The sequence below is a fragment of the Archocentrus centrarchus genome, chromosome 10 (genome assembly GCF_007364275.1).
Source record: "Archocentrus centrarchus isolate MPI-CPG fArcCen1 chromosome 10, fArcCen1, whole genome shotgun sequence".
NCBI classification, from domain to species: Eukaryota; Metazoa; Chordata; class Actinopteri; order Cichliformes; family Cichlidae; genus Archocentrus; species Archocentrus centrarchus.
In genome coordinates this window covers 10,943,100-10,962,486 of record NC_044355.1, presented here as the reverse complement: position 1 = coordinate 10,962,486, position 19,387 = coordinate 10,943,100, and the positions used below count along the sequence as shown (strand labels likewise).

At 38.8% G+C, this 19,387-nt stretch overlaps 1 protein-coding gene across 3 annotated transcripts; it reads right to left on the bottom strand.

Annotated features, from left to right (window-relative positions):
• Nucleotides 1–15: 15 nt before the first annotated feature.
• On the bottom strand, nucleotides 16–18,334 carry sytl4 (synaptotagmin-like 4). 3 transcript variants are annotated; one of them, XM_030739725.1, is made up of 18 exons: nucleotides 18,047–18,222; nucleotides 17,886–17,937; nucleotides 16,467–16,656; nucleotides 14,322–14,537; nucleotides 10,985–11,094; nucleotides 10,706–10,817; nucleotides 10,439–10,615; nucleotides 9,408–9,531; nucleotides 9,241–9,331; nucleotides 9,075–9,169; nucleotides 8,239–8,328; nucleotides 7,594–7,772; nucleotides 7,080–7,182; nucleotides 5,828–5,989; nucleotides 4,237–4,342; nucleotides 4,044–4,152; nucleotides 3,747–3,955; nucleotides 16–1,316 (listed from the first exon to the last, which is right to left on the bottom strand). In XM_030739725.1, the coding sequence occupies exons 3-18, from the start codon at nucleotides 16,583–16,585 to the stop codon at nucleotides 1,168–1,170; spliced, it is 2,151 nt and encodes a 716-aa protein (XP_030595585.1). In that variant the 5' UTR covers nucleotides 16,586–16,656; nucleotides 17,886–17,937; nucleotides 18,047–18,222; the 3' UTR covers nucleotides 16–1,167. The 3 variants fall into 3 exon arrangements, with proteins under 3 accessions (XP_030595585.1, XP_030595587.1, XP_030595586.1); XM_030739727.1 differs by lacking the exons at nucleotides 17,886–17,937; nucleotides 18,047–18,222 and adding an exon at nucleotides 18,236–18,334; XM_030739726.1 differs by lacking the exon at nucleotides 17,886–17,937.
• Between the last annotated feature and the right edge of the window lie 1,053 nt (nucleotides 18,335–19,387).

The window sequence follows — 19,387 nt, the reverse complement described above, 5'->3', positions numbered from 1 at the left end:
GGGGGGGGGGGGGGGGGGGGGGTGAGGGTGGCGGTTCCTTGTGTTCAAATGTGATTACAACAATACTGAAGTGTCAGTGCTGTTTGCTCTGAATTAAATCAGCCAAACAGGTGCTGAGGGCTGAAAGCGTTTGACAGAAAATCTAGCATATAAGATTAGAGGTAAGAGACACCAGCAAATACAACGTGTGCATAAAAAATCAAATGCAGATACTCACTTGTTTATATGAATTCTCTTTTTTTGTTATTAAATAATTTCCAGCTGGATTCATATTAGATGTAACTGAAGTTCTTCTAAAAGCAAGTTTCACCACTCCATACTGAAATGCATCTATCCAGTTTATGATGCATTATAAAAATTGCATGTATAGCATCACAAGTCAAATCTGATAAAGATACTCATAATTGTGTTCTAAAGGTTATAAGAGCTTTTCTCCTCTGAAAGTTATACTTTTACCATCTTTAAGAAATTTCAGTTCATTTTCATGCCGTCTGTCTTTTATCTCAGGCATGATGCAAAGTGGAGACAGCCAAATATTTTTGAGTTTAGCTTATTTTTATTTGGTGAAGAGAGCATTGAGGTAAATGGAGTGTGATCAAAGATAAAATCTACATTAAAATAGACTATCATCTTTATTAAAAACTTCTCATGCAAGTTATATAAATATAAAAATAGTAATGTAAAATGCACTGTATGGATTAAATAAAGCAGAACTTGTTAGATGCAATACCTGAAATTTTGCATAACCACTTTGTAGCAAATTGTTTTCCCACACCAGTATACTACTCTACACAAATAAAGAAAACTGTGAGAAATTAAGAGTGCCTAGTGCTGTGCACAATTTTGAATAGATACAAAATATACAGCCTGAATAAAAAACAACAAAAAAATAAGGGGAATGTGTTAAAATAAATTTGCTGTGGTGATGCTTTGGCACATTTTCAAAGGTTAACACCCATCTGCAGTTTGGGGGCTGTGTTAAAGATGAACCCCGTGCAGGGAGGGCAGGTGTGAGCAGATGTGAAGTGTCAGGACAACAAAGTGGGTGACTGCTCACTTCAACAGGCCGGCCTGTTCTGCTGTGACAAGCCTGAGAAAACAAAATTAATCCACAATCCCATGTTTGTCTCAGAGGACACAGCTTCTCGTCTCAGGCGTGTGCTGTCCTCATTTGCCCTTCATCTTCCCCATAGTGGAACGCAGTGGAAGAGTGCCCTCTGCCCACGAGTCTGGGTACTGCATCATTTTCTGCCAGAGACTGACCTCCTCTCCAACCGAGTCCAACTCCATCTCCTCTTTGCCTATTTTTACGGTGCCTGCAGGGTTAGAGTTACAGTCAGTGCAGAATCAATGCCCTTATTTCTGATGATGGTAAATTCATTTTAATCATTCAAAAGACACCCAGAATCTAAACTTTTTTCCTCTTCTTTCAAAAACACTTGATCAAAAACACAGTGTGACATATTGCTTGCTTTTAGGTTGACCAGATCACAACAAACCGCGGGACAAAAAGTTTAAATGTATTAAGAACATTTTGTGTGAATGCAAATTTCCCAAATCCCTGGCGACTAAATATAATGAGTCTAAAAGGAAGCTTAAGTTTAGTCTTATAGGATGGTTTTCTTACTTGTGTGTAGGAAAAATCCAATAACCTTTAAAACTTAACTGCTATTTCAGTTATGTTTTTGTCTATTAATCATTTGGGTTTCATTGGTAATGCATCCATCAAGGGCACATATCTTCCCCCCAGTTTTATACTCCTAAGACCTTGAAATCAATTTTTGTCCTTTGTTGGGGACGAATCTATGTCAAGCACCATTTAGGCAATCTGAGTCTGTCAAGAGGAGATCCTGGGCTTTCTATTGATGTGACATTTGTGGGGATGGGCTCACAGACTTTCTTTCAAAATGATGGGAATTGCAGCTTCCACATTTTATGTTCTTTATTAATTAAATTTCATCCATACTGAAATTGGGGTTTTTTTTAGCATGAAACATGAAAACAGGACAACCACAACCACCAAACGGGTGGTTCTCTGATTACATCAAGCAGAAAATAGGCAACCAAGTTTTAGGGGGAAAAAACAAACAAACAACAACAAAAAAAAAAAACGGGGAAATGCTCATTTCTGAAGGCAGCATTAAAACTGAAAACATTCTGCAAAAGAAACATTTTTCAGCATATCTGTGTTCACAGCATGACTCATAACCTAGGATCCGAATTTACTGGTTCCTATTTATAGCCAATTCAATAAGTCGAGACAGATTCTTCAAGATTAGGCAGTCCGTCAAAGGAACAAATGATGCTGATCTCTCTGATGAGGGAAAAAAAAAAGAATAAAGCTCTCTGGATAGTGAGACCTCTCTTAAACAGAATGCAACAAAGCTGCCTCAATCTGCTGAGACCATGGAAGGATGATTCCCTTCACAGACTGGTGTCCTGTATGGCAGCTGAGAAACCAAATCCCACAACTTCAGAGCCCTAGCTTACACAGTACTTCTTATCCATAATGGACTTTGGATGTTGTTTTGCTCCTCCTCAGGCCGCTTAAAACCTGGTATGCCCTCCTCTGAGCTTTCACTTTCTTTCTCTAATGCCTGACCTTCCTCCACTTCATCTCCAGACAGCACTAAGTATGACTCCACTTCCACAGTTCCACAGTGCCATGATCATTGTTAGTGCCATGGGTGACATGCCCCAACAACCCGAGTTTAGGTGAGTATTAGGTGTGCAGAAAGGAGTTTAACAAAAAGAGCCAGACGACCTAAACTGAAGCTATTTGTTAAAATGATGTCTTAGTGTTCAGATGTGTTTCCTTCATCTAATTGTTTTAATATTAATGAAATAAAAAGATTTTTTTTTTTTAACCAGAAATTCACAAAAATGAGAAAATCACTACGTCACATAATTCTGATCATACAAAACCTGATGCTTGCTACAAGAGACAGAAGATAATTTTTTGATGCCTTTCTTCAGTTCACAGCCATTCAATGACAGCCAGACCTTAGAAAAAGTTTTATATTGTTGAATTTGTTGAACTAGAGGTAAAATCTGTACCTCAGTATGATGGATGAGGAGGACAAGAGATAGAAATGCTGTGCAGTCCGACATAAAGGGGACATCTGCTCACTTCACTTTACTTGTCCCATTGCCCAAAATGAATAACTGAACACTGAATTGCAATTAATAGGTTTTGTTTTCTGTAATGATAGCGTTTTTATATTGACTGTTCACTTCTCAGTGCATGAGATGGGAGATGAAATTCCCAGGGCTTGTTTTTCATTCACAAGTTGATCTGAAGCTAACATGAAACCATCTGAGCTCTTAAAACAAATATATTCCAAGGTCAGATTTTTTCCTCTTTGATTTTCCTTGTTGAGCTGCAGGGAATGCAGCAGGGGTACAGGAGGGAATTTTGTACCCGAAAGCATGCAACTTTAAAAAGACACCCACTAGATTTAACTAACAAATACAGGTAAAGCCACAGCAAGAGGAAACAGGTAAATAAATAAATAAATGGTAGCAGACTCTAGTAATCTGCAAATGTTAGATAATTTTTTCTAGCATAACTGTTCAGTTCACTTGCTGGGAGAATAGGCTTTACATAATCTTGCAGAATATCTATACAAAGCAGCTATAAAGAGAATGATCTGGATTATTATTTTAAATACGCCATCTCACATGTGAGCTAAGAAAGCCAGGTGAAAGAAAAAAAAATTGGGGACTTGCCAGATTTTACTGTTTACCTTTTCCAGAACTGAGGCGGATACCTCCTAGGAATTCATTGCTGTTCATCGCCTCTTTGTCCCACACAGTCAGCTCCAGACACATCTCCTTCAGCTGCTCCAGAGTCAGCTCCTTATACACAAATGTTTCATTGTAGTGGGGGTTTAGATTCTTCTTCACAACAGCAGTCTTCCTCTTTGTGCTCTTTGCCTTAGCTGGGAATAAGTAGCTGTGTAACCACAAACACCAAATTAGTTCAAAAAGAAATGCTAGCTTGAAGATTGTGTGTTTACAGCAGTGGATAGCTCATCACTAACCCCTTCACAAAGCTATCTGATGTGCCTCCTGACTTCATTGCCACCAAATTCTTTGCCTCCTTTATTAGGACATGCAGCTCTCCTCCTTCCTCCAGCCCAGCTTTTTTGTCTGAAAAGAACAGACTCACTCAGAAATTTGAAGCAAAATCAGAGCTAAAAACATGCACTATAGATCTTTTTTTTTTTTTTTTACCTTTGGTTTTCTCAGCTGTTTGCTTTTTAGGTGTGATATATTTCAATGAGATAATCAATTCTCCTTTGTACTGAGCAAAAACTGAAGGTGGCACAACAGAGGCTGCCTGTTTTAAAAAAAAAGGAAGGAAAAAAAAGTTGATTATATTTGGACAAAAACTAGAAGTCAGTACACGGGCTAACATACTGACCAATTCTGGAAGATAAACATTTGCCATCTGTGATCCTCATGATGAACTGAATTTGTTATGACAGTTATAACAAAGCCAAATCTGCAACATGCAAACTGAAACCCATAAATCTGCGAGAGCCAACATCTATAACGACCAGGCTCTAGTCCTCACAGCTAATCCATATTGTCACTTTCATCTGAATTGTTTGACAGTTGGGCAGCTGACTCTGGTTTTTATTATGCTTTTTATTGTCTCTTGCTGCTTTGGCTCTATGGAGAAACACTGTAGGTGATATTCCTCATTTGGTTTGGTCTCCAGCATAAGGACACATGCATATAGTTAACATGATTCTAATTTCTGCTAGTGTTTTCATACTATTGCACTGATCTACAGGAGCCAGTAAGTCTTAATGAAATGCAGCTACAGAGGAAGGCTGCTAGCATGGATGTAAACAAAGTGCAAATGTTTAGTTATTCATACATTTCTTCATACTGAACTTTGTGAACTTAGACCTCAAACAGTGACCCCTGATGCAACCAAAGATAATTTCTTTAGAACAAGCAACCAAACGTTCAGCATAAACTGCAGCTTGTGATGCTGCAGCAGTGGGGGTTTCTGTGATCATGTGACTTTGCCCAAACAACTGCAGTTTATTGTCATGTTGTAAAAGCCTGAATGATGCAATTCACACAGGAAGAGACATCATTTCGAGCAGGTTTGATAGAATCATAAACTAGTACAGATGATAAAAGGAAGCTCCTGTTTCAGTCTAAACAAAGCTGGGAGTTACCTGGTATATCTCTACACTACTCCTTTGTTGAAGGACCCTTCACAGTGCAACTATGCAACTCTGCAGAGTTACAAAAGTCAGCGTGATTTCAGTCAAAATTGTACCTGGACCAATGTATGCATTTGTCATTTCTGACTGATTCACAAAATTTCACCGTGGTGTTGTTAAAGTGGTGAGGAAGCAGCAAATGTTTTAAATAGAAGAAAATCTTTGCCAGTGCAAGGAGGTGTCACCTTAAAGTAACTAATGTTAAAGTGCCAATAACCGCTGACAAAAAAAACAAACACAAAAATCAAACAACAAAGCAATCACCTGCAGGCATTATGCAGATAAACCAACAATCAGTATTTTAATTGTTTAACTTCTGAAACAAAAATTATCTAATTTTGTTTGTATTAGTTATCTGGTTGAGGCAGGCATTCATGCTGCCTTCAGCTCTTCAACTGGGCGGTGCATTGAGCGTATGCCTCTGATACACAGTTTAAAATGTGTGCAGACTCCACCTATTCAGCTCACCGCAGATGTACCTTCTGTAACAGACTTCATGGGTAAACAAAGCATTTTGTTGAGTTGCAACATAAGTACAAGAAAACTCCTTTAACAAAGGCCACACAATCTCACTGATCTACCTTTGCCAAGAGAGCCATACACTCCTCCTGTGGGGAGTTGAGGTCTCTGCAGTCCAGGGGAATCTCCACCTCTCCCAGGAAGGCATTGCGGCTGAGGCGACCATGATGCCAGACTGATATGGAGAGGGAACGGGTAGACAACTGAGAGTGGCTGATAGAGTACTGGTAGGAGAAAAGAGCAGACATGATGGTCAAAGGCCTATCTCACAACTCATAAAATGAAAGGTAATTATCTATGGTCTGCCTTTGAGGAGCTTTTACAAACATCCTGGAACAGAGATTAATGTAGAACATAACTATATTGGAAATTGCATCTGAAATCCTCTCAATCAAGCATTCTCAAATTTAAATCTGCCAGGAAAATCATCTGTGATTAAAGGTTTGGCTGGGACACAGACAATTTTCATGGCAGATTTAAATTTGAGAAGCTTCACTTCTTCTGCATTTGAGTTCCTTCTTGATACTGACAAGATCTGAGATGAGGATTTAAAAAAAGGGGGAGGGGATTGCATATATGGCTCTTCTATTAGTCCTGTTTCTTTTAAAAATGTAAATAATTGACGGCAAGTTTTAAATAAATGATAAATGTATTATCTGTTTCAAAATCATTTAACATTTCTTTTTAATTTAGCCCACCAGTTATACTTTCTCAGCTCAACAGGATGCCACAGCCCACACGGTAAATGGCTGCTCTATATCTTTCTTATTTATAAATAGAAAATTTTCATTTTCATGATGCAATATTCACCACCCCCCACCACCAAAAAAGGTAACCACCTTATTTTAACTCAAACCCTGATCTGTTTCTGAACATAACCAAGCAGTTTCTAATGATAATTTATTAGGTTTAAGTGGTAAAATCATTAATGCTACTGTCAGCCCCTTCAACCTACAAATGTTGACATTTTTGCCCTTTAAAAGTGGGCAGGAACACAAACGATCAGATTAAAAGGCATATTTTACAAAACAAAACAACAAAATGGATGCTGAAATGGATCTTTCTAGTTAATTTCACCATTTGCCACTATATTTTAAGCTGACCCTACACTGGAAGCCAGAACTAAAATCAATATTTGACAGCAGCTATTCTAATCTGCAATGTCAACATCAACCTTAAGGTCTCTTTAGGTGTGGTCATTATTTGCAGCAGACATGGCGCAAGGTCACTAATAAGGGAGCGTCTTTAAGTCAACAGGGTAAGATCAGCAGCTATAGTGCAGTTAGAAAGGTGCAAGTGATAACCCATCATCACCTTTAATGTTTCATTGTAGACCGGGTTGATAGTGTTTCTCTTGGTGGTGGTCTTCTTTTTGCTCTGGCGAGATTTGTCGGGGAGTAGATAACATTTGACGTAACTGTAACACAAACACAGAAAAGCATGTCAAACAGTGAGTCTCCCTGCCACGATTACTGCTCGTCTGCTGCATTTCCTGACTAAATCCTGAGGAGAGAGAAAAAAAAAATATGTCTGTTGACACTCAATTTCCTGTGAAGCTCAACTAATCACCTCTGGGATGTGATTACTGAGACTCAGTAAACACAGCAACCTCTTATCGACATTGATCAAAGCTTTGCTTACATTACTGAGGGGTGTGTGTGTGTGTGTGTGTGCAGTAGAAAAATGTGTCCTTTTTAGGCACAATCAGCTGTGCTGTGTAATCTGAAGGTCAAAGTTTGAGTACACTTTGCTTTAAAGTTTAAGTTTTGCTTACTGGAGCTCCATAAACAAAGTAGCTTTTTATGTAGTGAAAGTTTTTAATATTTACGGGTTGCAGAGACTCCTTGAGGCATCAGCATAAGCCAGCTCATGGCACTCCTTGACGAAGACCTGAAGACTCTGGCTGCGCTCATCGTAGGCTAGAGAGAAGACAACGTCTCCCTTCACCTCCACACTGTCAAAGTCTCCAGCTTCACTGTAAAGACTCATCATGCTGCCCAGTGTGCTCTGCAAGATAACAATTAATCATTAACAATCCTTGCATTTCTTTCAAGTTTCATTAATGATAAATATTCAACTTTAGTTAATAATTGGAGAAACAGAATAAATGCTTTAAAAAGTAATAACAAGGGAACAAAAACTACAGATTGAGAAAATTCTACAAAGATACAGAACAACGACAAGGGACAACAAATTAAATTAAAACTTCAGGCCGTTCTGTCAATCCAGGGTAACAGCATTAAAGCCAAGTTGGTGTCAGCTTTGCTTTCCCCTCAGGCTCTGGTAACTATAGAAACACTTTGGTGGACTTGCACCATCAGTTTTGCACTTCCTAACTTGCTAGAGGATTTCCTGAGGTTAAAGATCTTTGTTCAGATTAGTTACCATCAGCGCTGTTGAGAGACACATAATGAGCTGCACTTCAAAAGAGGCTTCAGACTAATGCGAGTTCTGTGAGCTGTCATTTCTTTACCTTTGAACCGCGCAGGCTGGAGGAATTTGAGTCCATCGTTCTTCTATGAAAGCTAACCAAGCTGTCGATATCCTCCTCTTCTTCATCTTCCTGTGGCACCACAAAAAACACTTAGCAAGCATATCACTCTCTCTCTCTCTCACACACACACACTTTTACAACCTGCAGATTTATCTGCTTTCAACAAAGCATCTGAGGTGTTTACCCACAGTACTTCTTACTTCCAATCAGGTCAGGGAAGATGTTTGACTTGACCCACCAAAAAAAGTGTTAAAATGTCTCAAATATCAGCTGTAAATACCATGCTTTAACAGTTTGTTGATCATCATCAAACGGATGGATCTGATTTTAGCTATAGTTATTATGCAACTATTTCCATCACTTAAACAAGATTTAGTCTCCCTGAATGTATTCCTTGAGGGAATTGCTGTGAAAATGCTCACAGTTATTAAAATAACAGATTGCCACCTCTCACCTGCCTTTGCAACTCACTCTTGTGAAAGTGAGCGATCCGGTTTGAACACCTGATATCTGCCATGAAAACTACTTTGGATAAAATTTAACTGTAAATGTCGCTTTTTCTGCCCTTTTCTGTCAAACAGCATTCTTAGATTTACTTAAACACCCTCTGAAACTGGAGAGGTAGCATTGGGGTTTTGAGGAGAGAAAAAAAAAAAAAAAAATCACAGCGGGATCATTTGGTGATTCTTTCACGTAGCTGCAAGATGGAAACAAGGTCCATTAGACAAAAACAATCCTATCCTGGTAATTAAGTTTAATGTGGCATTATAATATATAAGCAGCTTATTTCCTCCCCCACCTCACACAATACTCACCTGTAAATCTAAACCTGGTACAGAACGGCTCCTTTTGCCAACTGATACCTCTGATGTGTCGCACTTATCACGCAGGTCCAGCGTTGATGCATACTCTAACACCAGCAAATAAATACAGATTTAAATAAAATAAAACACAATGTACATGTTAATAGACGATACTAACCTGCAGGTTTTGGGGGTCGTTTGATGCTCTTCTTGAAGAGTCTGTCAACATCCAGCTCTGGGTTTAAATTGTAGGATTTTACTTCTGGGGCCTACAGTGATTAGGAAAAAAAATACTGTCAGAGAAGAAAAAGATAAAATTATTTCAAACAATGAAAAAGATCTTACAGTGTTGGTCTCTGTGTTGGTGGTTTCTGTGCTGGCAGTATCTGCTGCGATGGGGACTGTGAGACTGGAATTACTGGAATTACTGGATCCTACTGGGCTGCTCCGAACTAAGCTGTTCTCTTTCCTGGTTGGCAAAAATGGACATTAAAACAACTAAAATATAGAGCTTTTTGCTTTTGACATACATATAAAAACATTTAGTTTTGCAAAGATGCCTATCCCTGATTCCCATTAACCTCAAATTGTTGTTTCATTTTAGTTTTGTGACCTCCATTTTAAAATCGAGAACAGAAAAGCACTTTAATTACTTAGGTGGATATTTGAGACCTGTGACCCTACTTAGCATACAAACTGAAAACTGCATTAGAACCAAGCCCCAAGCTGAGCTTACCAATTTAGTTGGGATGTTGTGCTGTTCATGATCCCATTTCTAAGGTTTTAGCACACACCAACATAATTATACTGACAATAACAAGAACAATTGTAACGTCTAAGGTCAGGTATGATGGAAACTTTGACATACTAGAAAACATGATTCCCCCCTCAAATTAAAGGGACCTTATTTTACAATATAAAGTGCCTTGATATGAATGTTTCTGTTATCTAGCGTGATATAAATAAAGCTGAATTTAATTCATGTTGTCTTTTTGTTACCAGCAGACCTTAGAAATGGATTATATACAGGTAGTTATTTGGAACTAAATATACTGCAGTGTTTTACTGCAACATATCTTTAATTGTTGCTTATTTGGCCACTGTAACAAGTCTTTTTTCAGCAGAAATCCATAATTTCAGGCCTACTAAAAATGAATTGTAATTACTATACTTTCTCACATCACATCAGAGTTATTTATTTATCACCTTTCCCTATTCAGAAATGATCTGACCCTACTTTGGTTATAACCATGTCAGACTAAATACTTCACTCAACTAGCAACTAAACGTCATGTAGAGGTGGTCTAAATGCTGACCTTCCTGTCTCAAATGTAAAAGTAGGTGGTACCTGTTAAAACAGCTACACTTGGGTTTACCTTGGTTGCTCAGGGGTCACACGGCCAGACTCCGTCTCAGTTTTAATGCTGGCTATACTGGCATTTTCTGCAGACTCCGCGTCACTGTGACTCGACTTTGAGTGGACCTTTAATTCCTTCTTCTTGGATTCAACTGACTCCCTTGAAGTGATGGATCCAGAATTACTGCTTGAATGACTGAACAAAAATGTGAGATTGAGAAGTTGAGAAGTTGTTAAATTAACATTTTTTAAAAACAGAAAACTAATGTGAAGGATGACAGCACACCTTTTGTCAACCACTTGAGGTTTCTGCATGGACAGAGATGCAGAATTGGGAGGATCTGGGTTTATTTTAGGACTACTCAACAGAACTTCTCCCACTGTCTCACGTTTCTTTACTGTAACACAGAACCAAAATATAAACAAACAAATAATCTCAATTCCATACAAGTTTAACAATTAATTTTTTCCTTCTGTTGAACTGGAACATCACTGCTGTGACTGCAGTCAGACTGACGTTTATATTACTAGCTGAACAGTTCTACTTCCTGTTAACTGTACTTACATGGTGACTTATTTTTCAGGGAGATTCTCACTAGGTCATGCCCGGGTGCCATGAAGAAACGATTGATCCTTTGATCATAGAACCAGTCGCCCGTCCTTTTCTTGACATCACTAGAATCCAATACAAATACTCATCAGTTAACTAACAGATTTGTTCACGAATATCTAATATGCTGTAAGCTGTGTATGTTGAGCACTTCACTTTTTTGCAACAGATAATGTATATAATTATTTTAAAATAAAGACAAGCAGTTCTGTTTTCACAAATGTTTCTATTGGTGTCCGCAGAAAATGTTGCAAGAGAACGAGGAACAGATGAGTGGTGAGATATACTGCACACTGCGTTGCTGACAAAAATATCAACGATGCTGTCTGAGAGACCTACAGTGATTTTTCACATAATTATTTGGTTATTTATCATGTTGTACTCAACCCTAAAACTCTCCAGAATTAAGTGGTCTACCCAGGAACTGGATCTGGATCTTTCTATCTTTGCCACTAGTACTACTGAGAGGAACTTTGGAGTAATTTTTCACCAGGATGCCCTTTAACTCACACATAAAACAAAGCTTTAGGACTGCCACCTGCTCAATAAGGCCAAAATTACACATCCTATCTCAAAATGATGCTGAAAAACTAGTCCACAAATGTATTACTTCTAACCTGGACTATTGTAATTCCTTATCAGGTTGTTCTCAGCACTCACTGAGAAGCCTTTACTCCAAAAACATTGACAGCAAGTCCTCTTAGTATCAGATTATCCCTATAGAGCACTTTCTTCTTACAGTGCAGGCTTACTTTTGGTTCCTTCAGCACCTTCAACTATCAGGCCCCTTTCCTTTGGAATCAGCCCCCAGTTTGAGTTCAGGAGACAGACACCCTCCCTACTTTTAAAACCAGGCTTATAACATTCCTTTATGATAAAGCTCATAGATCTGAATCACTTGACCCTAAAACAGCCCTTTGTTATGCTGTTATAGGTTCAAGCTGCTGGGGGACTTCTCATGAGGCGCTGATCCTCAATACCTTTTTAACATGCACAATAAAACCACAACAAATCACTTAATCTCAAAAGCAATTCATGAGTAGACAGGTAAAATAAGTGTCGAACACATCGCCAGTTTTCTTAGTAAATATATTTCTAAAGGTGCTATTGACATGAAACTCTCACCAGATGTTTACACCCCATCCAATCCATGCAAAGAAATCAAACCATATCTTTCCATAAATGATGTGTAATAATGAGAAATGACAAGGAAAAAGTATTGAGCACCCTTATTGAAATTTATTTAGACGTCTCTCCTGTATGGAGAAACTAGTCACATGCATCGAGTGGTTGGCTCATTCTTACATACACACACTCCTTAAATCCTGAAGGTTCTGTGGACTCCCATGAACTCTGAGGTTTAGCTCCTTCCATAGATTTTCAGTTGGATTCAGGTCAGGTGATTGGCTGGGTCATTCTAGCAGCTTTATTTTCTCGCTCTGAAACCAAGTGAGTTTCCTTGGCTGTGTGCGTAGGATCATTGTCTTGCTGAAATGTCCACGCGTGTTTCATCTTCATGGTAGATGGCAGCAGATTTTTAATCAAGAATGTCTCGGTACATTTTTCCATTCATCCTTCCTTCAATTATATGAAGTGTGCCAATGGCGTACACTGAAAAACAGCCCCACACTATGACGTTCCCACTTCCAAACTTCACTGTTGGTATGGTGTTTTGAGGGTGATATGCAGTGCCTTCTGACCTCCAAACATAGTGTGTATTATAGCATCCAAAGAGTTTGATGTTGGTCTCATCTGATTAAGCTATATTCTCCCAGTATTTCACAGGCTAGTCTAAATGTTGTTCAGCAAACTTTAAATACACTTAAACATGCTTTTTTTCTTTTGCAATGGAGTCTTGTGTGGTGAGCGTGCAAGCTGAAATCTTAAAGGGGCACCAGGTCGTGGCCGGTTTATGGTGAAATTATGTTCTCTCCACTTCCGGATTATGGCCCCAACAATGCTCACTGGAGCCTTCAGTAGTTTAGAAATTCTTCTGTAACCAGTGTTAGTATGTTTTGCAACAATAAGGTTGCAAAGGTATTGTGAGAGCTCACTCCTTTTACCCATCATGAGATGTTTCTTATCTGACATCTTGGTAATGAGACACCTTTTGATAGGCCTTCAGTTGGTGCTGAATCAGCTTATATTAATTGTGGTAGGATTGCTTTCCAATTACTGATAGAGTTCAGCTGGTGCCTTTTTGTAAATCCTTTTCTTCATATATTCAATACTTTTTCCCTATCATTTCTCATCATTATACATAATTTATGGACATATGTGGTTTGATTTCTTTGCATGTGTGGCTTGGATGGGTTGTTACTCACATATGGTGAGGATTTCATATCAATAGCACCTTTAGAAATATTTACTTAGAAAATTAATGGAATGCTCAATACTTATTTTACCTGCTGTATGTGTTTGCTGAACTTGGATGAACACTAAAAGCAGCTCTTCCACTGGCTGGTCAAAACCTCCATGATGTTGTTCTCTGACTCATCCAAGTTACACAAAAATGTTAATGTGTCCTAGAACTGCCTGACACATGGGAACACCCAAGAAGACAAACAGTTGACTGGAACTATGCCATCTGGGAACTTTAAATGCCAAACCTTTAGTATCTTTCAAGCCACTAGAATCCTACATTAACGATGAGCTGTATGCATAGGTGACCAGAAAAATCTGAATGAACGATTTATACTGACAGGAGACTCAGAAACCCTGCAAAGCAATATAACACCAGCATCAGAAGACTACTACATTTTTAAACCACTTGAATTTTGGGGTTTTGTTACTCCAGTATAAAATGTGTTTTTATTTTTCTCAAAAAAAGGGCACATTTCTGTAAAATAAGGCAATGCACACTTTAAAGCTCATGGACCAATCAGTCAAGTTAATTTTTACCCAGTGTGTGTGTGTGTGTGTGTGTTACCATTACCGATAAAGATAAAAATAAAGAAGTTTTAATTGTATGTTATAAAAGGAATGCCACACAAGTATCTGATATTTTAACATAAATATGAGATTATAAAATGACTACTATATTTTCTGGTCAGTATTTGCATTCAGAACTGCATAAACCCTTATTAAAGTGGGTAAGCATTTTACACAAGGTCTGAAATGTTTCTTTTCAGCCACAATGGCCACCTTAAATTATTGAGACAATCTCACATACAATATCCTAGTCCGCAAATATTCACTTGTGTAGAAAATGTGGAAAAATCTACAGCTAAAAATTCTCAAAGCAATTTGCTTTGCAATAATAAATACATTAATTAAAAAAAAAAAATCTTACGATTCTTTGGCACACACGTTGCATAGCCAGGATCCATCGGGCAGGACTGTTCGGCAGTTGCGACACACATTGTGATTGCACAGCTTACACTGGCTGGAAAAAACAGTCAGTCGGCTTAGAGGCTCCAGGCATCGGCCACAACTATACTGACTGTATCTTTCATTGGCACGTTTGGCCCCTTTCCTCTTAACATCCTGAAGCTCTGTCTTCAACTTCCTGAGCCAAAGACACAAACACTACACAGTCAGTTTCACTTAAACCCTCACATGGCAAAGTAAATATTTTGTTGATTTTCTGCAAAAAGAACGCAGACAGATGAAGCAACCAGGCATTTAAACATTTGTTTTCCCATACACGTTAGAGCGCAATATTATTTTATGAACTTAAAGAGAATAGTGATCACAGTGTAGTTCAAAATTTTTCAATTGTCGCAGAGCCAGATTTAAAAAAAAAAAAAAAAAAAGGGAGTGCACACAGACAAAAAAAAACCATCATAAAATTAAGATAACTACACAGCTTCTAGTGTAAATTTGTCTTTTGCACATAAAACTAGGGCTGAGTGCTGTTTAATGTTTTTTATACTATAGTATGGTACTCATTCACTTTCAAACCACTGAATTCAGGAGTTCTGATCACTTCCATGGCCACAAGTGTATAAAACCAAGCACCTAGGCATGCAGACTGCTGATAACATTTGTAAAAGAATGGGTCGCTCTCAGGAGCTTGGTGAATTCCAGCTTGGCACCATGATAGGATGCCACCTGTGCAACAAATCCAGGTATAAAATTTCCTCACTACTAAATATTCCAGTCAACTGTTGGTGGTATTATAACAAAACAGAAATGACTAGGAACAATAGAAACTCATCCACAAAGTGGTAGGCCACGTAGAAATCACAGAGTGGGGTCAGGAGATGCTGAAGCGCATAGTGCGCAGAGGTCACCAACTTTTTCTAGAATTAATCACTACACACCTCCTAACTTCACGTCGCCTTCAGATTAGCTCAAGAACAGTGCGTAGAGAGCTTCGTGGAATAGGTTTCCATGGCTGCACAGCTGCATCCAAGCCTTACATCACCAAGTGCAATGCAAACCATCAGATGCAGTTGTGTAAAGCACGCTGCCACTGGACTCAGTGGCGATGTGTTCTCTGGAATGATAAATCATGCTTCTCTGTCTGGTAATCTGATGAACGAGTCTGGGTTTGGTGATTGCCAGGAGAACAGTACTTGTCTGACTGCATTGTGCCAAGTGTAAAGTTTGGTGGAGGGGGGATTAGGGTAAGGGGTGTTTTTCAGGAGTTTGGCTTGGCTCCTTAGTTCCAGTGAAAGGAACTCTTAATGCTTCAGCATACCAACATATTTTGGACAATTTGATGCTCCCAACTTTGTGGGAACAGTTTGGGGATGGCCCCTACCTATTCCAACATGACTGTGCACCAGTGCAAAAAGCAAGGACCATATAGACATGGATGTGCGGATTTGGTGTGGAAGAACTTGACTGGCCTGCACAGAGTCCTGACCTCATCCCGATAGAACACCTTTGGGATGAATTGGAGTGGAGACTGAACCAGGCCTTCTCGTCCAACATCAGTGTCTGACCTCAAAAATGCACTTCTGGAAAAATGGTCAAAAATTCCCATAACTGTGACACTGTTTTTAAAAAAAATCCAGATTAAAATATTATATTTATATAATAATATATTTGTATGTATATTTACTAAGCAGTTTTGATGAACATTTTCCAAATTTTTGCTTTGATTTTTATTTTTCATGTGGGCTGGTAAAAAGCCAAACACATACCCATTTCTAAACTATGCATACTTTTCGGCATATTCACCCCCTGTACAGGGCCGGACGTGTAGAAAACGAACGATGCAGAACGATTCAGCGAGCAATAATAAATGTCAAACATGCCAAAACAAATAGCCTAAAAACAATACAGAAGGAGCTATTTGAAAAGTTGAGTATAACAAAAAGGAGTGCCTTTATGAAGTTAAAAAAAAAAAAAACCTCCTCATAATAGAAAGAATAGAAATGGCTTATAAAATGCAGTTAAAAAAAATTAATAAAAATAATAGCAGTAAATATCAAATGACTTTGGTACTTCTATGACTGGCAAATAACAGAAAGGACCCTTTTCTCACCGCACACGCTGCTCCTCAGCCTGCCTCAGCTTCTCGTCCCGTTGCAGCACCTGCAGGATCAGCTCCTGCTCGGATTCAGTCAGGAAGCCAAAGTTTATCATGTCGGCAGCCTCGGGCATCGTGACTGTATCCAAGAACGCTTAGTGCAGGTGAACTGGCTCAATCAAGTCGCTTTCACATTGAGATATCCCTGTGGACAAAGCAAGAACATCAGGAGTTGAAAATGTTTATGCAAAAAGTTTTGTAACTGGCTCTACTATGGTCTCCTGTAATGCACGGTCAGCAGAGCCCTTCAGTGAAAACAGGAACTTAGTGACTTGATTCCCTGCAGCGACAGTACAGCCAGACAGAAACAGTTGTGTTTATGTGGCTTTAAACAAATAACTGGTGGAGGACTGAGTAAACTTTCCTTCTTCCTGTTGGCCTCCATGCATGGAAGCCCCAGCTGCCAGTATGCCATCCTGCATAACTCAGCTGGAGATTCCTCATTAGATTATTTAAATCTCACGGCAGCAGGTACAGCAAACTTTAGGACACAAAGCAAAGACTGCCCAGTGGGAATATTGATAAAGCCACCAGGAATGCTTTCTATTTCATGAAAGGACCTTGTAATTATTTCGGCCAGTAACTTGTTCCAAACAAGCTAAAGAAGAACCAGGAAGTGAGGATTTTAAAATCCCACAGAATGCCTCTGCCCCGGTCAAAGCAAAAGACAGCATGAACTTGGCTATCGTGCAGGGTTCCCACCCTCTAAGGATACAGAGAGCAGGGTGGAGTTCAGGAGCCGGAACATTAATTAAATCCCAACATCAACCTTGTCATCTGTCACGTTCCCATCTGAAACTTAATATTCCATTTAAACCCCCTCCAGGGTAATTTAAGCAAGAGGAAAATCTTCCCCTAAGTGAGACCAGCAGTGAGAAAGCGCCTGTTTCTAAGCCTGCATGTAAAACGTGATAACTTTTTCCTTATTGTTTGAATGCCTGGAGCCTGCTATTATTACAGCAGGGGTTGAAGAATACCTACAGGGCAACTTAGATAATAAGCTTCAAGGAAATGGTCAATACTCTGAGTAAGGGCAGCAACTGATCCTTGGAGAAAATCAAACAGAAGAGGGAACAGTCTTAAAAAAGTTAAAGATTGCAACTGATAGGCTGACAAATGACAACGTCGACAGATTTGTACAAAATGTAAACTTTTACAGCGTTTCAAATACAGATTTGAACAGTTAAAAAAAAAAAAAAAAAAAAAAACTCGACTATGCGCCGCTAACGGCTCCTTAACAAAACGTTAAATTAACGTTATTGGGGTTGTTTTTTGTTTCTTTGTTTTTTTTAAGGCGCTTCAGGAGTCCCCCCCCTTTCCCCCGCTGTAAAGAGTTTAATAATGAAAGGATTAATTAAAGGAAATTAAACACACCTGTTGTTATAAGTCGAAGGAGACCGGCCGCTACACGACTAGCAAGTCGCTCCTGAGAGAAAATACAACCAAAGCTGTAAACAGCAGCAGCAGCACGCAAGCTAACCGCGCATTCATAATTACGCCGCCGCCGCCGCGTAGGTACGCACAGCTGTACTCACTCTGCTTCGTGACTACGACCATAACCATGCCCGAGCCTCCTTCCTTTGCTCCTTCTCCTTGTTTACTTTGTGGCGGAAGATAAGTAAAGTTTGCCGCTGAGGAGCGCCTCTCTCTCTCCGCTTTTTCCATGACAGGTGCATTTCCCTTGCTCTATTTACCACAGGAGGACTGGGTGTGGAAAATCTCACCGATATCTTGGTTCCTTTTCAACCCCCAAGCTGTTTTTTTTTTTTTTCTTTTTCTTTTCCATCCTTGGAAACTTGGAACAATGGGAAGTGCATGGATATGGTCTTTTCGTCTTGCGTCTGACATGAAAAAAGTTGCACGTAAACGTGTGAAATGTAAGAGAAAGAGGTCAGAGGGGGTAGTTTGCATACATACTTTAAATACCAGGCTATTTATTAGTTATTGGGGCACAGCCACAGAAGAACAGACTGTAAAGCAAGTGCTCTCTAACAAAAGCTGTCTGAAGTCTGAAGCAGCTGTTTTAATTTAAATAAAAAATACATCCTTTTGGAAGAATTTTTTTTTTTTTTGTATTGTTTCATGTCTTATTTTAGTATAAATGCCAAAAAATGACTTAAGTATAAGTAAATGTAGAAATAAATACATTTTTGGTTATTAAAAAAAGAGAATAGTCTCTTACGTTTACTCCCACATTTCCCTGCATAAATACATTTTTAGTACATTTCTTTTTGTGTTTGTTTTCCTTTCTATTTGATTACTGGGTGGTGGTAGTGACCTCAGTCTAAGCCAAACCTAATAAATCTAAATGATTAAAGCAAGCTGTGCTACCCTTCTATTAACTACACCATGACTTTGATGCAAGTTAAGGCCTCCAATATTATTAACACAAAGAAGTTCATAAATACAGAATGGAGCAATAAGCTCATATAGAAAAAGGAAAAATAACATACTGAGGTGCCACAAACTGCCCGATTAGCTTCATTGCTCCAAGGCATTGATTTCTCCTGGAAGGTTGGACCCCAATCTTCCAGATGATACTGCCTTATTAAGGCGCTAATCTCCTGTATCTACTCAATTGGGTTGACCTGATGCCTGTAAAAGGCCAAATCATATGATTCATATAACTTATGCATGTATGAAAAAAAAATCGCATTCTACACACATTTAGTCAGGCTAATCCTTTTATCTGTCACTCATCTATAGATCAACAGTAAAACATACTGATCAAGGAAAGTACTACATCTTTACATGACATGTCTTTTTAAAACTTCTCATAGAGGTTCACAATCCTGCCAGATATGAGAATATTGTAAAATAACTGTGATGATAACAGAGAAGTGTACAGCTTTTCATTGCAGCCACCCTCAAAGGGA

Excerpts from the sequence above, each read along its gene's own strand:
- sytl4 (XM_030739727.1), bottom strand. The coding sequence starts at position 16,585 with ATGCCCGAGGCTGCCGACATGATAAACTTTGGCTTCCTGACTGAATCC. Across the intron at positions 11,095-14,321 it reads AACGTGTGTGCCAAAGAATC|TGATGTCAAGAAAAGGACGG; the intron begins GTAAGATTTTTT and ends ATTGGATTCTAG. Across the intron at positions 4,153-4,236 it reads AACAGCTGAGAAAACCAAAG|ACAAAAAAGCTGGGCTGGAG; the intron begins GTAAAAAAAAAA and ends TGTTCTTTTCAG.